Source organism: Syzygium oleosum, unplaced genomic scaffold (assembly GCF_021117445.2).
Source record: "Syzygium oleosum isolate NSW1041296 unplaced genomic scaffold, Sole_v2.1 Sole_v2.05, whole genome shotgun sequence".
Lineage (NCBI taxonomy): Eukaryota > Viridiplantae > Streptophyta > Magnoliopsida > Myrtales > Myrtaceae > Syzygium > Syzygium oleosum.
In genome coordinates, this window is record NW_026607489.1 from 13,595,741 (window position 1) to 13,615,620 (window position 19,880).

A 19,880-nucleotide genomic window follows, 5' to 3' on the forward strand; every position below is an offset into this window, starting at 1 on the left:
AGGTGTGACTTGACTTGTGAGAGACGAATAGGAAAAGAAGAGAGGATGCATGATAAATAAATAAATAAATAAATAATCGGTCTGCTTCTCCTCTTAACTGGAAATCGGATCGAACACTCCTAAAAATCACCAAAAACAGGCTAATTCAAAATCCGGTTCGGTCGATTCTCGATTCGAGTGGTCTGTGTCGCTCTCTCCTAACATGACAAGTTATGCAAGAATCTCACGCCCCCATACTTTTTGGTTAATTGGGGGGAGAAGAGAAGCCAAATTGGGGGGATTTGGATAGAGAAAAAGCGCGTGGGTGGCACGCTGGCGGAGGAGCGCGTGGCTGGTGGGAGAAGACTTTTGCTGGGGGAGATAAATGATGATTCTTTCCTCGTCTGCTACTCTACCGCTCTGTTCGTTCGTGCCTTGCTTCCCTCTCTCATCTTCTCTTACGTGTCTTTTCTTTTTCTTCTTTTTCTTTTTTTTTTCTTTTCCCTTCCCTTTCTTTTAACGTGTGGAAAGAGATCGCACTCAGCCGAAAGAAGAAACTAAACTAAACGAAACCAAACAACACGACAAGCATATATATATATATATGGTCGAAATATATATATTGAGACAAGTTAGAAAACTTTCGAAGTTTATGAAAAAAGCAAACGCGCAACTGAAATATAAAAGGCAAGAAAAGAACCGAGATTACAATTCTAAATTCTGTGGATATAACGGATTTAAATCACATCCTTTATCAATTCTGTCAACCTCACTTTTGCAATCAATCCAACAATTACCCATTATGGGATCCTGCCTATCTTGTAGATACGAAGGTGATCGGGTTTCGAAGCCGCTAAAAATGCTCAAACTTTAATCTCGAGAAGTTATTCACGTACGCGATTAAACGACATAAATTTTGAGTACAGATTTCCATATATCTATCGTTCTCGACATAAAAATCTCATATCTAATCCTTAATTTTTGGGAGACACATTAATCGAACGCCGAGATGAATCCCAAAATGGGAAAGCAAAGCTAAACGGGACGAGAATATGGTCGATTCGTTTTATGTTCCGCTTCGAAATATATAGTAACCTTTATATTTTTTTTGCCTTAATCAGAGAATATTTAGTAACCTTAATCTATTAGAAACTTCACGTAATTGGAAACCCGGAACGGTCCCTTTACCCTCTTCTCTCTCTCTCTCTCTCTCTAATGGTGCCTGGAAGAAGAGGAGGAGGAAGTCCCCGATTGTGTGCGGTGGCGTCTCTGTGCTCCCTTCCTCGCTGAAGCAAAAGCCACCAAACCTCCTCCTCCTCTCTCTCTCTCTCTTTCTCTCTCGATCGATCTCGACTCTCTCTCTCTCTTCCTTCTCCGTCGTCTCCCGCCCTCCGCCAATTCCCCGGGACCGCCCGTTCTCCGAGGGGGACTCGCCGGGGGCGCGCGCGCGCGCGTTTCTTGCTTCTCCGGCGGAATTTGCTCCGGCGCGTCCTTCCCCTCTTCAGGGCGGCTGCGGCTGCGCCGATCCCAATTCCGCTCGCTCCCCCGTGCTCCGGGGCTCGATTCTCGTCCCCCGGGGGGTCGAATTCTCCTCGCGTTCTCGGTTTCGGGCGTTCCTTCGGGCGGTGGGAATGTTCTCCGGGCTGCGGCGGAGCCTGTCGTCCCCGGTTGTGCTGGAATTTGGTGGTTTCGCGGTGAGCGGGCTGCTCTTTGGCCGAAGAATTTAGGGTTTCTTTACCGTCGTTCGTCTGGATTTTGGGGGTCTTCTCCCCCCCCCCCCCCTTTTTTTTTGTTCTTCTTTTTTTGCGTTTGTGGGTTGTTTTCCGTCTCTTGTCATATTTAGCCTGTACTTCCGTTTCAGGGCTGCTGTAACATTCTCCTGCGGCAGAATGTCCCCGGCCGGGCTGAAACCAGAGCTCCGCCACGCGAAATCCGTCGGTAGTTAGGGTTTTTGCGTTGTTGCGAGCCTGTGCGTTTTGATAACGGTGTTGGTGTCTAGGCAGTTTCGATGCGTGGATATGTCCCCGCGCGTGTTGTCTCCTCGAGAAAGAGCTGATAAGTGAGGACGGTGGCGGGTATGTAGAATTCCTTGCGGGTGGGGTTCTTGTTGGTCGGTGTTGTCTTTTATGCTCGCGGGTTGATTTTGGATTGAGAATTTGGCCGAGGGACGTAAAAGAGGGAAGGAGATTTACCGCCTTCCCCTGCTAGAAGCGAAGAGGTCGTCCATACGGTATTGCATGGGTAATAAACTGGGAAGGAGGAGACAGGTAGTGGATGAGAAATATACAAGGCCTCAAGGGCTGTACCATCATAAAGATGTCGACATTAAGAGGCTCAAGAAACTCATTCTTGAATCCAAGCTTGCCCCATGCTATCCGGGCGACGAAGAAAGCACATGCGAACTCGAAGAATGCCCAATTTGCTTCTTGGTTAGTCTTCTCCCATTCTCCTGATGCACTTCTGTCGGGTGAATTTTAGTTTCTTTTCCCCTACGTTTACTTGACCTCCATGCACTTTTTAGTTCGGGGGTCCTCTAGATAGAGGAAAGAAGCTAAGCTTGGTGTGAAGTGAGAAGACATTCTATCTGTCAGCCTTTCTTTGTCTTGCCTTAATTTCGTGTTGATCCTTTGAGTGATGAGGCAAATGCTATTTTGGAGATAATTGTTTGTACTCCCGAGACCTGTTGGCAGACACTAATTCTGCATTCCCCATTGTTCTGTTTTTTGCAGTACTACCCTAGCCTTAACCGATCCAGATGTTGCACAAAAGGCATTTGTACAGGTTAATGTCTGGTAACTGTTGCATTTTGCATCGAATTATTGTCAGCTGATAGTGACGCGATTCCTCTTCTGTGTACCAGAGTGTTTTCTGCAAATGAAGGTTCCCAATTCCACTCGCCCTACACCGTATCCTTCAATCTTAACCATCTCACCAGCAATATTATTTGGCTGATAGTCTATGAATCTGTCAATACATACCTTTTCAATTCTCTTTCCATCTTCTCCCAATTGTTCTTCTTAATGATGTAAGGTGCCCATTTTGCAAAACCTCGAATTATGCAGTGGAATATCGGGGTGTGAAAACAAAGGAGGAAAAGGGCATTGAGCAAGTCGTAAGATACGCTTCTTGTGGTTTGAATGCATTTCTCGCCGTAAATGTGGGACTGTTCTAGAGATAATGAATAATTGCATTCTTTATGTAGGAAGAACAACGTGTAATAGAAGCAAAGATCAGGATGCGACAAAAGGAACTCCAGGATGAGGAAGAGCGGATGCTGAAGAGACAAGATTTAAGTTCGTCAAGCAGAACTATGGGACCTGTTGAGGTTGATCATGGCTCAGTTGGAGGTACATTTTCATTGGAATTTGAACTCTTATTTTCATGTCTTGCATTTACTTCTGAGAGTGTTGCTAAATGTCCATTTTTGTTTGCAGTTTCATCTAGGAGATCTCCTGTAGATGAAGAAGAAATTGTTTCTGCTGATCAGTCTTGTTCTACTTCGATAAGTAGACAACCTACCCACCTAAGGACAAACAGGTAAGTATTTCCTGATGTTATTTCGAGGCACGCCAAGAATCTCTTGTTGAAAACGACATAAGACGGTTTCTGTAATTAGTTAACCTTATTGGGCAAATTGCTATGGATCTTAGTATGAAGGGCCTCGGCATTGTTATCCTCCCTGGAAGTTGATACTTAAATTGATGATAGCTGTTAATTTATTCCATCTATAATGGCATCTCTTACAAGTACATGAATCTATGCCCCTGTTTCACCCATCCCAAAGAAACGAAGAAAAGAAAGTATATCAATATAAAGAAAGGAAGAGATATGAGGAAAAAACAAATCTCCGGAGCCTGAAGTGGGCTTCTCGGCTGTTATTGTGGATCTGTATCTGATCTCGATGAAACCTACAAGGACGTGATCATTAGACTATATCTCTTGGAAAATACCAAGGCTGAGAATTGCGACTATCATATTTTTATTTCATTCGGGCACGTGACCTCAAAAGAAAAAAAAAATTATTCATAGTTCTCAGTTAAAATGAGTACAACCCTATTGCTGACAGCAACCCCAGTTCTTTTTCCTTTTGGGTGTGAAGATATGAGTTGGTTGTCATTGAAGAACAATTAATGCCCTTTCATTCAATGATAGGCAGTTCTCCACGACACTTTTGTCTGTCTTGAGATGCCTTGTTGTGAAAGTCAAACTTAAGTGGTGGGCTCTGACTGGTTGGCATGCATTTGCGTCGTTAGAAAATGTGGCATATAGGAAGTACATGTTTTTAAGGATCTTACTCTAAAAAATCCCTTTATTTTGCATATCGTCATTTTGGCAGTCAAATCTGTATCTCACTGGGTCATTTGCAGGGATGATGAATTTGATCTGGATCTCGAGGACATAATGGTCATGGAAGCAATCTGGCTTTCCATTCAGGTGAACTTTTATAGCAATGAACTGTTGATATTGTGATTCTGTAGTTAGCCATGGAAATTAAGCTAAAATGGGAATGAAATTTTTCTGGTTTGGCTTTTTGGACATGGAATGCCAACACTGGGAAATGTGTATTTCTAAAAGTAGTTATTAAGATTGAGATGCTTCACTTTCTTTATATTTATGCTTTATGAGGTTCCCAAATGCGGTTGCTCTCTTGATAATCTGCGCTCTGTGGTGATATTCTTAATGTGGTTATACAGAAAATTCTCGCCATCTCCTAGTACTGTCTGGTCAGTGTCCTTGAAGAATAAATTTTATTGTGCTGTAGTTGTCAGTTCTACCATTTATTGTTCTGTGGTCTGGGAAGGCATTGGAGCAATTTGAGTAATTTTGTTGCACAACTACTGGTGTTTGTTGAGCATGGATATTATCGTTTTGCAAGATGATAACATCTGAAAAGTGTTTGGATCCATGATGGGAATGCGGAACCTATATTCACTTGCAGTTGCTTCACTTCATGGTTTCTAATCTTTGGATAACTATTGTGTTTGATTTTGTTATCAAATAAGATACTAGAATGCACGTGAAAGCTATAGTTTCTCTCTTGAGAGTCCTAGTTTGTCGATGCTGAAGTAGAGAGGACCTTTGATGTTGCACAAATCATGTGGAGCCTATATTTTCATGGAAAGTGCATGGAGCTCGCATTGCATGGGCCTTTTATTAGCGCGCTACACTATGTCAATAACAGTGTGATACCATATGTAGAAATTATCCATGGGTATTGTCAATTTGTAATATTGACTTTTCTTATGGTTGTTTTTGATGACTTGATTGTTCAGAGTACACAATTTAACATAAAATTTCACTATAGTGGCTGGAAATAAATAATGTGACTTATGATCTGCTTTTTAGCATGATATAATTGCTGTAAATCTGGTGTGTCTTTTAACCGACTGGTGATTTTAGTGATGTCTAAGCACCTTGAAATCTGCAAACCATTGTCTTTTATCGTTCGCGGCATCATGGTGCCTAGAGTAATCGAATTATTCCAGCTGATACGTTATTCTGCTGACGGTAAAAACAGGAGAATGGCAAGCATAAAGGCCTTGCTCAAAGTGACGCTGCTCCTTCTGAACAGTATGTCTCAGAAGATCACTATGTTTCCCAAGCCACTGCTCCATTGGCGGCGAGCTCAGCATCATCTCCATCTGGTGGACTTGCCTGTGCAATAGCTGCCCTTGCTGAGCGGCAACAGATGAGTGGAGAATCCTCCTTTAGCCACAACACTACTATGTCAACATACAATGTGCTTCCAAATTGTGGTCCGTTTTACCAAACTGCGGTACAAGATTCGGGCAGTTATGCTGCCCCAGAGGGTGGAACGGAACTTCCGCATGGGGGAGGGATTCCCATGGCAAGGGATGATGGTGAATGGAACATGGACCGTGGCTCTGAAGTTGCTGAAGCGGGAACCAGCTATGCAAGTTCTGATTCACCAGAAGACGCGGGTGGGATTTCTGCTTTACCACAACCGAATGAAGTTGATGCGGGCTTTCAAAGTCTTCCCGCTCCCATCGTTCCAGAGAGTTTCGAGGAGCAAATGATGCTTGCAATGGCAGTTTCTCTGGCCGAGGCTCGGGCCGTAACCAGTGGACCTGGTGTTACATGGCAGTAGTTCTTTTATTTTAGATTAGATTGGTTGTTGGTAGTTGATGTTTCTTGGACAGGCGATGCTGGTCATGGCTATTTTTCAGCCGAGTCTCTCTGATGAGGAGGCCACAGGGAGATGCTTACTACTTGCTGAAGTTGAAAGGTATTGATTTCTCATCTCTTCCATTCTCAGTATACAGATGTAAAAGGGGAACCGATTATTCTAGTTAAATGAAAGCTTGACGGTGATGGTTGTAATAATCGAGTTTCCTCCATTGTTAAGTCCTAATAGCAGCTCTAAGAGAAGGCAGTCCAGTGGCACTCTTAAATAGCTATATCAGATTTCGACCAAAAAAAAAAAAATATATATATATATATATATATATATATATATATATATAGCTATATCAGATATCCCAATATGAACACGGTAGATATAATCCTCGTGATCCTGTGCCGACGGGGTTGAATCGCTTTTGGTGTCTTATCAGTGATATGAAGATGTCACTGAAAGTATCATGACATGCAAATTCCACCATGGCATAAACCATCCTTTCTTGCTGCATGTTATCCGTTAGCACTATGGTTACAAATCAGAGCTCATATTATGATATGCCAAGATCTGTGGAGAGCACCGTAATGCAAATCTGCCCGTAGGATTGGCAGATTTGGGCCGCTTTGTTTTTTGAGTCCCAACATTTCGCCACAAATTGCAAATGGCGTGGTCCCATTCCTCTTATTCTCGAAAGAATGGACTTTAAATTCAATGTTGAGCCCAAAAGGTGAGGAGAGACTTGCATTCAACATGGTGAGCAAGAAGCATGAAGCAGTTACCTCTATGGCATTTTAATCGGAAACCAACATTTCTAGGGTTCGAATGATAGGAAGGGGAAAGGTAGCAACATCAAGCCGCTGTCTTGTTCGGCAAAAAACTTGGTCGGCAAGAACCCAAGCCCAAAAACGATACAACTTAGCATCTTTCTTTGTTCCTTTGAGAAGTAGATTGAAAGGGAAATAAAAAAACTCAAAAATGATACACCTTAGCATCTTTCTTTGTTCCTTCGAGGAGTAGATTGAAAGTGAAAAAAATAACTTCTCTTAAAGAGTCGAAAAGGCTAGGATAGACTGGCATTCAATTAGGTGGGCAAGAAGCATGGAGCTCGGGCCCTTTTGGTCAGCCGTAGAGCGGCTTTGGCTTTATGATTTGCAGAGAACATCCTCATCGGTGAAAATGGAAAGATGGAAGACAGTCATTCATTGCGATCTGGTCTGGATGGACTAGGATCGACTAGAAATCGAGCTTTTATGATTGTCACTTATCCAAAGCAACATCTTAGTCATTGTCTAACTCGATCAACCCTTTTGATTTGGCATGATTACTCGTTCTAGTCATTTCCATTAAGCTAGTCCACCACCTCTTGAGATTGCGGAAAGAGACGCTCCCGCGAGAGACCTGCAGAAAAAGGAAGGAATGACCTGGACGAGAGCAACGTTCGCAGCTCGAATGGACATAGAAGACCGAAGTTAAGACGATGCATGTGGATGGTTTTACAAAAACGGGGAGGAAAGAGGCTCTTGTCACATGATGGATGGGTATCAAAAGATACGGGGGAGAGTAATGGCAGGGTTTGAAAGGTTGCCATCGGATCATGAACCCAATCAACTGCTTCGGTCTGCCGTGGGACATTGCGTACTCATTATTGAGTGTGGGGAGGGGAACACAGTTATGAGCTTCAGCGGTGTAGTGGTTGGAAGAGCCTCTCAATAATACTTGAATTGAATGTTCACCTCTCTCTCTCTCTCTTTCAAAAGCATTGATTTTGAACTCTCATATGGCATGATCCTAATCTGAGAAAATCTGAGACCGCTGTGACCCTCCTCCTTTCACCACCGCACGCCATTAAATTGACCAGCACCGCATTCATGTGACGAGCAAGAAGAACCCTCGTGACCACAATCTTCCCAAGAACACAGTACATCTGCATGATAAAAGGCTCTTGATGTTCTTAATCCCTCTCTAGTCTGCGACTGCAAGAAACCGATGAAAATCATTAGTCGCTAGTGATTGGACCGAGTAATTTTTCTCTCGATCCGATTAATTTTTTGTATGTGAGGGTAATCGCGCCGAATTAAACCCGGGCACGTTTATGCGAGACTCTCGTGGAGAATTCATATCGACACTTGGTTTTTTGATACTTAACGAGCACCGGTGAGGTTACATTTATATCTACGCTTCAACCAGGAAAGATCTTCTTCGGTTCAAACACCAACCTAATATCATATAAAAGGGCTCGTGATGGGAAAACTGTCCAAAAAAGTCTTCAACCTATTATATGGCAGTCAATTTAGTTCTAAACTATTTAATTGTACCAATTTAGTCCTAAGCATTTGACAATTTGTCAATTCGGTCATAAACCTTCCAATCGTGCTAATTTATTCCTAAACCTTTTGAGATTTTGCAAAGTTGGTTCTAAACATTTTAACAAATTGTAAATGTAGTCTTTCTGGCTAATTTTGGCCGAAAATTGCCGACGTGACAATCCAATCAACCCTAGCTGTTCTACGTGGCACGGCTGACGCTGACATAAATAATTTTTTAAAAAACTTTTCAATTTGTTTTTATTATTTCTTTTCCTTTTTTTTTCTTCAATTTGCCGCCCCGGCCGCGAAGCCCTCATCGACCATAGCGAGGGCTTGCGAGCCCTCACCTAGATTTGGCAAGGGCCGCAACCCTCACCACAGCTAGCGCGGGCTTCATGGCCCTCGCCCACGTTGAAGAAAAAAGAAAAGAAAAGAAAATTTTAAAAATAAATAAAAATAGTCCATGTCAACACACTTGCGCCACCACGTAGGATGATCGATGCTAATTAGGTGGCCACGTCCGCAATTTTTGGCCAAAATTAGCTGGAAAACTCCATTGGTAATTCGTTTAAAGGTTTATGACTAAATTGACAAGTCGTCAAAATGTTTAGGATTAAATTAGCTTGATCGAAAGGTGTATGACTGAATTGGCAGTCGTATAATAAGTTTCGGACTAAATTAACACAATTAAAATATTTAGAACTGAATTGGCCGCCGTACAATAGGCTTGGACAATATTCCGAACGCGTGATGGGGCTCAATGTCCATCATCTCCAATTTTTTTTTTTTGGTTTCAGAAGGGAATTTGAACGTACATTAAGCGCCAGGCTCCATCACAGAAATGTGTCCGATGATGGAGTAAATTTGAAAGGGTCCATTTCCAAAAGACAATCTGCTGCTCAGCAGAGCCCCACAACCACCATCTTCCACAGGAAATCAAAACTCTTGTCAACGCTCGGCAGACCATTATAAAAAAGGGAGGGGAACCAAAAAAAAGGTACAAGACAATAATGCGTAAGCATGTGCATTATCACCAATTATTAGCAAAACAGAGCCAAGAACCGCACCCTGTGGTCCATATAAACCTTCCTTGATTACTATAATCTATGAAAGGATACGACTTGTTTTGGAATCTTTGCGGTTGCTTGTACTTCCAGGACAACAGTTGAACAGTTGAGTCAAACATATGATCACTTTTGAGCCTGCCTCAAGGCTCACACTATGGACAAACCTCGCTGCATTCAATAATACATACTCAATGCCCCGGTTAACAGTATCGAGAATGGGAAAAGAAGCATCATCACGATTCAACTTAAAATCGATTATCTGGTTCAGCTACCGTTCTTGTTTTAGCCCTTTGCGGATGGAACCGTGGTAACTGCCCCCCATTCACCCACACATCACCATGTTCAATGTGACCAAGCATCCATCAGCCTCCCACAGTCTGAAATCTGTCTACCAGTTGCAATTTGAACTGCCCTTGTAATTTTCTCCTTGTTTCTTCTGCTGTGGGCCTGAGCAGCCACAGTTTTTGATATCTTCTTTGCTTGGTGATGAAGTATAGTACTTTGTGTTGGTTTTCGCTTGGCCATATACAGTACTTGAGAATTGGGCTTGTTTCGTTGTTTACACTCAACGGGAATCTCTCCTTCAATTGAGACCGAACAGTGTCAACTTCTTCTTCTCTTTTCAAATGTATGTTCATCACACTGTTCTTTCGCGCAGTCATCGAACTCGCCATGGATCGAAATAGTGCAAGAATCTCAATTAGACAGGGGTACATGTCTGTCTCCTGCCACAAAGAACAAAGAAAGTTTTCTTTTTTAAGTTTTCTATTACCTTGTTTTTTGTTTTGTTTTGTGGGATTACGAGTGTGGGCGCGAACGAACAGTAACCGCCCACGTTCTGCCTTTTCAAACAAAGAGTAGAAAGTGTCAAAGAGAAATATAATATGGTGCAAAGAAAGCGAAGGTTTGAACTTTGAAAAAGAGCAGCGGGGACAAGAGTAAAAGGTGTCAAAAGGGACAAGGTGGGATTTTCAAGATTCATTTCGGGATGTCTATTTATTATTAGACCTTTCTTTGCAATTACCCTCTTGTCCTCTCCTCCAAAGGGGAAAAAAAATCTCTCTTCCATGTATTTTTTTTTTTAACAGCTTCACACCACAGACACACACACACACTGTCTCTCTCCTCTCACTACAGCTTTAATTCAAAACTTCAAAAAGAGCTTCTTTGTAGCTCTAACAGTAAGCTCTGTGCTTGCTAGAGCAATTCTTTACCGCCTAGCCTTGGGCTTCGAATGTAACTGTCACTTTATAAGCAACACCTGACGCTATATTTTGCAGCCTAAACTCTCTCTCTCTCTCTCTCTCTCTCTCTCGTTCCTAATTTTTTCTAGGCTGCATTTGTCGGAGAAGTAGCCATTATCATGGTGTCCTTTTAGATTTCGCTGGTCTGATACCATAAAGGAAGGCCCTTTTCTTTCGCCCCCAGAGATCTCGCTTCTTTGCACAGCAAAGGTAACATCTTTTCCTTTGCTGTTCGTTTTATCAGCCTCGTTCTTTTCTTTCTTACGGGTTGTGCTGTGTCCAGCTTGATCTGTTGGTGCGCTTGGTATCATCTTCTGAGATCATGGTCATTCTTAAAAAAATGCTGCCTTTTGGGGTCACACTGAGAATATGCTGTTTTCCACTCTAAACCCATGCATGCATTGACTGAGCCCAGTCCGCTCTGCTGGAAGAGTTTGCATTTACGGTGAGGGAAGTGCATGCGAAAGTTTTTCTTTTATTCTTTTTGGGTATTTTTTCTGGGGTTCTAAGCATGGATCACTTGATTTGATCAAATACCCGTTTTTGTATTAAGCTTTGTGAGTTTTAGATCTAGCTTAGGTGGTTGTCAAGGCTATTTGGTCCTTTGAAGACATCCACTGAATCAACCCCAAAGTTCAAAAGGGACTGCCTGTGGAAATTTTCTCTCGCTAGCGAAACGCGAGTGGTGGGGCGTCTGAATCACTTTTTGCACATAAAGAGTTTCTTTTTATCATGGCGATGCTTTGCTACATCATTCATTTGCCTGCCTTTTTCTTGGAAAGTTGGGTCAACTTCTGGACAAAAAAGGGTGGTAATTGCTTTGGTGATTGTAAAAGCCGATGATATGTTAAGAGAAAGAGGCAAAACGAGTGAATGCCTTTTACACCTTCCCATAAAGGCCTATGCATCATCTCCTAGAAAATCAATGCAGGAATCAAAAGGCCTTCTTCAGTCAATCACCTAGATCTTTTTTACGATTTGGACGAAAGATAAAGAGTCTCTACTCTTGGTACCCCCAGCAAATTGCTATCCATCCGGCTTTATCTCAGCTGAGTCAGCTCATGAGATGGTTTCATTCAGCAGAGAGTGGGGAAACTTGCTAGGCTCTGCAGTGAAGTTTTTCGGCCAGAATGCGTTTCGATTTTAGGAGCAGGCGTTAGCTTGAAGGTCCAATTCCTCTCTGTGTTTGGGGAAAGTCTTTGACTTTTGCATTGAGCAAAATATTTTCTGCATTGCTATCTGTATTGTTGTTTTGTTTTCTCCTTTTTGAGAATTAAACCAAGTAGCAGGTAAGAGAAGTTCGATGGATTGGACATGACCAACACTTTTCTGCTTTGGTTTTCGGATGAGATGGCTTGCCATCTGTCCTGCAGTCCTGTCCTGTGATGCTAATATTGTCGATAGCAAGTGCAGATTTTGTTTTCCTCTACATATTGCCTTCTGTTGACATCTTTTCTGTTGGATTTCAACTGCCTATTACGACCATGGCTCTACACGTGACTTCCTGCTGATTCCATCATTGTTTTACAGGTCAAGTGTTTCTTGTTGACCGATCATTTTTCTAATCCTTGCCCAAAGTTTCTTAAGTAGAAGAAATGCCAAGACCGAGGTAAGTCAGCAAATGTTATATCTTTATGCAGATACCTTAGCATAATTTACGAGATTTTATATTATTTGTCATGATGGCACCTATATTAAAATGAGCATGTAAATAATACTTGATTCACTTGATAATAGCTTGATCCACATGGCAGCTGCAAAATGCTCCACACTCTGTTCCCTTTTCATCCACACGGTCACTATAGGCACATAGTTATGTTGATTATGTCCATAAATTCCAAAGCTTGTTTGTTTAAATTCTTACTTTCCACTCTTACCTTTTTCCCCCCTTTTTTGCAGCTTTCACAATTTAGCTTTTATATAATGCGGAACAATTGAAAACTTTCAAAATATAAAAATATTGATGTTTACATTTCTATGATTTTTCATAAGTTTTTGTTACTTCAAAATACTTTTTCCAATAGTCTTAGACGGTAAGGAGTTTTACTTCTTTAAAGCGAAGCCTACACGCTCCAAGTCAACTACAATATCCATTTTCACATGCAATCAAAATCTCTGTTAGTATATATTTGTGCAGTTTTGTTTGGTCATAATTCGGTAGTTCATTGGTATTTAAACGCGGCTTAACAGATTTAATGTGAGAGAGATGCACATAATATGTTCCTAAATGAAAGTTAACACTGATTTGATTGAGACAAAGGATTGTATGGCAATTTCCATAGAATGAAAACGAAAGAGTACATTCTCTCCCAGTCACTCCACCATATGGTTATAAATGTGATGCAGCTTAGTCTTCAGCAATCTGCTAACTTGAATTGATAGGAAGTCTGTTTCGTGTGTTTCAGCTTCTGCTTACTCAAATGATAACATGAGATTGTTCAACTGTTTCACAAGATACTCATGCTTTTTATCATGACAGCAGGGGGTCAGAAGTGCCTCAGAGGCAGTCTCCTAGAGGCTCACTTCAGCTCAGAACTTCAAGCTCTGATTCTGATAACTTGCACCATGGCCCCATCCCTAACCGAAGCCCTAAGCTAGGAGATCGCCGTTCCACAAGGTGTACAATCCGATTTTGTTAATTAAAAGAAACTTGGAACTCGCATTGCGGATCCGGAATCTCAGCTCAGCCAAGCTCAAGAAGAGCTGAAGCATCTTAAAGAGCAATTGGCCTCAGCTGAGGCTGCAAAGAAAGTAGCTTGAGAGAAGCTTGAAAAGAAAACCAAGAAAAAGTTTGTAGCAGACTCGGTCGACATCCCTGAAAAGCGTCATGCAAAAGAAGCTCAAGAATCAAACAAAACAAAGAGCAACCCTTTGAATGATGTTCCTGATGACAACCAGCAGGAGACTGGTGTTTTTGAAGTACCATTCAAGGAGGTTGCTTTTGGGCCTTAAATAGAGGTCAGCCAACTGAACGATGAGATAGAGAAGGAAACAACAGCAATTGACTTACCAGCAGAGCCACCTGCATTTGTGGAGCCAGAGAAACCCCTCGCACCTTCTTGAGTTGGCTGAGAAGGAGGATGAGATAAATTTTCTTAAAGGAAAGTTACTAGAAAAGGAGAGGGAAATTGAAGTAGTCGGCCAACAAACCGAAAACCTGAAAAAGCAACTAGACGAGGCAACAATGACAATATCTTCTGCTCAGAGCAAAGAAGAAGAAATGGCCACAAAGCTGAGCCAGCTAGAAGAGGAACTTAAAGCGAGCAAAGAAAACAACATTCAATTAAAGGAGAAATTAGAAGCTGTGGAAGGAGCTAAAGAAGAACTAGAAGCGGAGATGAAGAAGCTGAGGGTGCAGACTGAGCAGTGGAGGAAAGCAGCAGATGCGGCAGCCACTGTTCTTGCCAGTAGTGTTGAAATGAATGGGAGGATTGCAGGAAGATGAGGTTCGATGGATAAGCATTTCGGAGGCATTCTTGAGGTGTCTCGTGCAGGTTATGCTGGTTTTATGGGGGTCACCAGGGAATATTGATAACATCTGGACGACGGCTTTGGAGGTGGAAAGCAGAAGAACTCTGGGATCAGAATGTTCGGAGATTTGTGGAAGAAGAAGGGCCAGAAGTGATGCATCATCTCTGTACTCCATTAGCCTTATTTGGTTTTGGTGTCATTAATGGTTGAAAACGAGGAAAATTGGTGCCTGTCAGTCTTTTGGGTTTCGAAGTGCTAGTGCTTATTGTTCTCTTCAGTGACATACTTTGTGCATGTATATCTCTGGTATCGAAACCAAACCTAAACCACTATGGCACTGCTCAATTTGTTTGAGAGTTCTGATATCTGTCTTGATCGTTTGTTCTGTTTCTAAGGTCAAGCTTTGATCCGCTGGCAGATATCATTATCTGCAAGTTCAGATTCCTGCTGACTCGAGAAGGTGAACCGAGACTCTAGAGTACATAGAATGTGGGGGAAGAATGTATGCAATTTTCATCCGGAGTATATTTGAGAAAGTGGAACAATAAGACTTAGATATCTTGGCTATCAACATGAGCAACTGATTCCAGATGAAAACTACAAATCCCATGTTTTGATATTTTCCAATCCTCAGTGCACAAGCTCCTGTTTGACAGAATCCTGAACCAGGGATACTCATAATGTAATGCCATTCTGACATTCTGTGAGTTTGATTCTAAGAAACCAATCTCTCGTGATAAACCACCGACTAGGGCGGCAAATCACACTTACATACAGTTATTTAACGGGAACCCAGCGATCATCACCCAAAGAAATGGTGGGCAATTACTTGAGGCCAGTATGTTTCTAAATTATCGTAGTTTAATGGCCGTGCAGTGGATACCAAACTGGCTCGTTCAAGAGGGAAACAATTACCCAGCGAAAAACAAAGTGTTAAATTTAATTAGGAGCCCTATTCAACTCTCTGGCTGGTGTTGGTCAAAAACAGGTCATGAATCTGACTATTATATCAGTCCGGTGTTGAGAACAAAAAGCCCAATGTAGATTGCAAAACCGTAAGGAAAGTATGCACCCAGAAGAAAATTTTAATGGGAAAATCGTTGTCGTGCATAGACTTCACATTTATATTCCCTTAAATCATAAAATTACCAGCGAGCTGAAAAAGCTTTCTACTAATACAGAGAGAAAATGAATCATATCATTTGCACCTAAACCCAAAATTCAATCGTCATCGTCGCTACTTCCATAGCTTTGACACAATGATTGTAGTCCAATGCTTAGACCACCATTCTTATCCGCTTCTTTTTTAGTCTCTTCGATTTTTGCTGAAGCACTAATTCTGGAGGTTGGAGCAGCTTTCTTTACTACAGCAATCCGCACAGAAGAATTGACAAGCAGTTTTCTCTCGCTCTGGTCTCTCGAACCAACAAAATTTCCTGATAACATTACAAACAAATGAGTCAGTGAACAATGAGATACTTATTTGCTTAGCAAACACTATAGATCCTCATGTAACAACCAAGAAATATCCATTTCTAACGGAAAACAGAAAAACCACCAGCATGATGGAAAGAGGTGACTAGAAAACTCGCAGAAACTTCCACCATCACATGGCGAAAGCTACTCTCTAATAGTCAAGTTTACATGCACGAAAGGAGTCAGAACTTTAATAAAATCCAAAGCAATTGCAGGAAAAGGAAAGTGCCGAACCTATCTATTCAAAATATCCATCATTCAGAGAGAAGATAATACCATAAATCCCAACCAAGAAGAGTTAATGTAACTGAAGAAAACATGTTCGGAAAACGTGACATACCTTTGTCATTTGAGATGTCACTTGAAGTAGCTTTTGTCAAGAAATCTGTTGGCTTGTCCGGAAATTCCTCAGACAACTTTTTCTTCTGCATTTCAAATCAAACAAGCATATAAGAAAGCTTTTCTCTAGGCCCCAACAACAAAAGACATTTCCAGATTAAATCAACAACTTATACACCTCAAATCCAAAAAACTAAAAACAATTAACCCCAATAGATCACAGAAAAAAATAGAAACAACTTGGTAATATGTGTTCTTAGGTAGAGGGGAGGTTTAAAAAAGATTAGTAAATCTTTTGAGAAGCTTCATGAAAGCACATGGAAGACAATCTAAACCATAAAGCATGTCCGCTTTTTCAGAATCGAGGTACTATCAGTTTTATTGACAGTGTATACAGCAAACCAGTAAATCAAGCCCTTCATCAAGAGCTGGAAATATATGCACGTACTGGCAATTTTTTTTTGGTCGAAACACGTACTGGCAGTTAACAGACTCGTTTTATGCTTAACGACTGATTATCCACGGATTATGATATAAGAACTTTAATAAAATCTCTTGGTGTATCCCTCATTAGGTCCTGAAAGTTCTCAAGTAATTTTTCATAACTCCTTATTCTTCGAAGTTACTGATTCTTCAAGAACATGCAAATGTGTGACGATACACATGACACAGATTAAGCACATAAGGTGACATGGATTAAGCAAAGAAAATCATCCTATGCAGATCACATTCCTAATGCATATACATCGAATGCATGTAAAGTAGGACAAGCGAAACTCAATCCATACCATATCAGGGATTGATGATCACAAAAATCAGAGCATCTACAATAGAGAATCTTCAAAAGAGCTCAAACTTTTTTATCTATCCAGGGATTATTCGTATATTGAAGTAACACATACACCTTATAAACCAATACGTGAGCACATTATTAAGCAAACAAAAGTTCAGCTAGAACTTATGCATAACTCACTGATTCAATAACCAAGAGTGTTCTCAACATATTCCCACGCAACCGACAAGGAAGCAAATATACTGACAATTAGAGCATTACTGACCTTGAGAGTACTGTTCACTGATTCGTCATTACCAGCAGAAGGTGGAGATAGATCTTCCTCATCCTCATCCTCAGAATCTTCATCTTCGATCCTACGGACATAATCTTTGGATGTCTACAAGAAAGTTTCAGGGAAGCAACAAATAAAAAAATCAATGAAAAATAGTCCAGTGAAATGCAGAGAGAAGAAAATAGAGGTAAAATCCTCAGAAATCAAAACCAGAAGGGAGGTTTAATACTAACATGGAATACTATCGATTTAATAAGCGCTTCATCCTCTTCCTCCAATTTCTTTTCCTGTCAAACCAACAAAGTCAGGATTGAAATTCAACCACAAAATGGAGAAAACTCTTCAAGTTCGAGCTCATGGAGTAAAAGTTCTGACAATGAAGTCATAGACACAACCATGAATGCAACCCAGAAGTAGATGCAACAAGTACAAACAGGTCAACAATGATGATGTGAATTCTAAGCAGTAAAAGTGCCCTAAATCCTTGATGCAAGAGCACATAAAAGGACCTTTGACACTTCGTCACAATATTCCACAAGAAGAAGGCTCGATTAAAGCCGATGGAAAACAACTCATACCTTTGCAGCAGATGTACGTTGTAAGGCCTCTAGCATTGCATCTACGCTCACAGTCGCATGTCGAGACTGAAAAAACATTTACTCTCCAGTTAGTATCACAACAACTCAAAATTTTCTAAGCAACACAAGACAGGAAATCAATTCTGTTATCCGCTAATTTGGTGATAAATCAATTGGCTAGATCTTCATGGATTGTACAAAGTTGAAAGGACTTACCCTCATGGATTTCATCTCATCGAGCGCAGCAAGAATATCCATCTCTCTCTTAGAATCCAACGTCCTATTCTCCAAGGACTTCATGGCATCGCCCATCTCTTCAGCCTCTCTCTTCCTTTTCTCATTGTCCAACACCTACCCAAACCCAAATGAAAATGCACAAGTCACGTTCAATTCTTTCCAGAGTCCAACAAACTCTTAAGAAACCCAAAAGGCACAATCTTTTACCTCATCCTGCTCACGCCAGGGCTCAAAATTCCTTGTCGCACCTGACTCCACGATGTAATCCGAATTCTGCGGATCCGTCTTCATCGCGAGCTCAGCAGAGCACTTGGTGCATTTGAAGTAAAACCTGAATATCTGGATCCCCAAATACGTCTGCGAAATCGAAAGAACACCCTTTATTGCTTTGCCAAATAAAACTCTATTCGTTAACTGTCCAGCTATAAATTCTGCAAGAATATTAGGTTGCCCATAAGGGTTTGTAATTCTTGCGATAGCAATGTCGAGTTTTCGGTTCACACAATTAAGCTCTTTCTGTACATCCATCCGTAATTCTCCGATTCTTCGCGTCTCGCCTTCTAGTTAATAACTCTGGCAATACCATATTGATTACGACTCGAATCAGGCAAATTCTTTTTCGAATTTCTTAAAGAACAAAGCCGACTCCACAGATACAAAACCCCCCCAAAAAAACTTCACAGACTTCGACAAAAGGGAAAAACAGGATCGAAGTTGCACTGACCTCGCCGATCACGTCCTCCTTCCGGGAATTGAACTTGGTCCCCTTGTAGATGTAATTCCCGCAGGTGTTGCACCGGATGCTCATCGGAAGCATCATCCGGACCTTGATCTGCTGGTTCTTGGGCCGCCGAGCCCTGGGCAGCTTCGAAGGGTCGAAATCCGGCGGGTAATACTTGTTCAGCACCTTCCGCTCTCCCATCTTCTTCTCCTCCTTCCTCCTCCTCCTCTCTCAAGCTCCAAACCAAGACGACGAGCGCTGGGACGAGATCGATGTCTCCCCGTCTCCCCGTCTCCCTCTCCAAACGATTTCTGATGTCGTCGAGGGTTTTGCAGAAAGGGGAAAGTCATAGAAGAAGAAGAAAGAAGGTTTCCTTTTCAGAATTGGAGCTGACCCGACCCGGAAACATGGATATGGGCTTTGTATTGGGCTTGGGCCTCTTAAATTCAATTTAGGGGGGAGATAATAAACCGGTTTTCATGGATTTTTATGTCTTGGAATTTAGGAGGAAATAATTATTGGCCACTTTTTTTTTTTATAATCATGGGCCTCGCGATCCGAAAATCCACGAGGCCCCACCAGGCATCTGGAAGGCTGTTCCGGTTGCCTATCCGGGCCCAGAAGTTCAACAACTAAACTTGGTAAAAATTGGACGATCGGAAGCAGAGGAGGTATTTCATGGGATGGATATATGTATCACGGGTCACCGACTGATCGAACGTGGAATGCGTGCACACATGAAGGCTAGGTAGGATGGAATTCACGGCACGTGTCAACGCGGGCAATGATGGTTAATCTGTTACGTGCCATGTCATCACGGTCGCGTAGTGTACGAGTCATGTAAATTGCTTTCTCCGAGCTGACAGACCTAGCTAAGCTCGCATAGGCACAGATGTTTATGTGTGGTTTGAATAGATTCTGGGTAATAATAGGGGCTTACTTGCTTAGGCATGATGCGTTTGTACCAGCGTTGCGTCACTGTTCTTCAAAATTTATAACCCGTGGTCTGTTTCTTTTAACTGTCTTTCTGTGTTCACGGTTTGCGTAGAAGGGAACTCGGTTAATCTGGTCATTTCAATTCCACGTAACTCCGGATGAAAATGAAATTGTTTTGTGGCGGGTAGGATTGACACCGTAATATGCAATGCATGGAAAAATATGATTGTTTGTGGATATTCACTGTGGTCTAGTTCTTTCTTTATATGAGGTCGAATTTTTCCCCCCTTTTTATTTTTTCTTTAACTGCTGATCAATAC

At 41.7% G+C, this 19,880-nt stretch overlaps 2 protein-coding genes and 1 pseudogene across 2 annotated transcripts; 2 read left to right on the top strand and 1 right to left on the bottom strand.

The window, feature by feature from the left end:
* The first annotated feature begins 1,177 nt into the window (after positions 1 to 1,177).
* Positions 1,178 to 6,324, top strand: LOC115668491 (E3 ubiquitin-protein ligase DA2L-like). Its single transcript, XM_030589936.2, has 9 exons — positions 1,178 to 1,673; positions 1,841 to 2,408; positions 2,709 to 2,760; positions 2,840 to 2,885; positions 3,010 to 3,091; positions 3,182 to 3,326; positions 3,414 to 3,516; positions 4,347 to 4,413; positions 5,498 to 6,324. Exons 2-9 carry the CDS (start codon positions 2,217 to 2,219, stop codon positions 6,086 to 6,088), a joined length of 1,278 nt encoding a protein of 425 aa, XP_030445796.1. The 5' UTR covers positions 1,178 to 1,673; positions 1,841 to 2,216; the 3' UTR covers positions 6,089 to 6,324.
* A 4,256-nt stretch (positions 6,325 to 10,580) lies between these two features.
* Positions 10,581 to 14,566, top strand: LOC115668500 (interactor of constitutive active ROPs 4-like; annotated as a pseudogene).
* Positions 14,567 to 15,117: 551 nt separating this feature from the next.
* On the bottom strand, positions 15,118 to 18,962 carry LOC115668530 (uncharacterized). Its single transcript, XM_030589977.2, has 8 exons — positions 18,628 to 18,962; positions 18,111 to 18,260; positions 17,883 to 18,017; positions 17,667 to 17,732; positions 17,322 to 17,375; positions 17,080 to 17,193; positions 16,023 to 16,107; positions 15,118 to 15,642 (listed from the first exon to the last, which is right to left on the bottom strand). Exons 1-8 carry the CDS (start codon positions 18,823 to 18,825, stop codon positions 15,428 to 15,430), a joined length of 1,017 nt encoding a protein of 338 aa, XP_030445837.1. The 5' UTR covers positions 18,826 to 18,962; the 3' UTR covers positions 15,118 to 15,427.
* Positions 18,963 to 19,880: the final 918 nt, after the last annotated feature.

Excerpts from the sequence above, each read along its gene's own strand:
- LOC115668491 (XM_030589936.2), top strand. The coding sequence starts at position 2,217 with ATGGGTAATAAACTGGGAAGGAGGAGACAGGTAGTGGATGAGAAATAT. Across the intron at positions 2,409-2,708 it reads AATGCCCAATTTGCTTCTTG|TACTACCCTAGCCTTAACCG; the intron begins GTTAGTCTTCTC and ends TGTTTTTTGCAG. Across the intron at positions 3,092-3,181 it reads AAAAGGGCATTGAGCAAGTC|GAAGAACAACGTGTAATAGA; the intron begins GTAAGATACGCT and ends TTCTTTATGTAG.
- LOC115668530 (XM_030589977.2), bottom strand. The coding sequence starts at position 18,825 with ATGGGAGAGCGGAAGGTGCTGAACAAGTATTACCCGCCGGATTTCGAC. Across the intron at positions 16,108-17,079 it reads CAGTGAACAGTACTCTCAAG|AAGAAAAAGTTGTCTGAGGA; the intron begins GTCAGTAATGCT and ends TTTGAAATGCAG. Across the intron at positions 15,643-16,022 it reads TGACATCTCAAATGACAAAG|GAAATTTTGTTGGTTCGAGA; the intron begins GTATGTCACGTT and ends TAATGTTATCAG.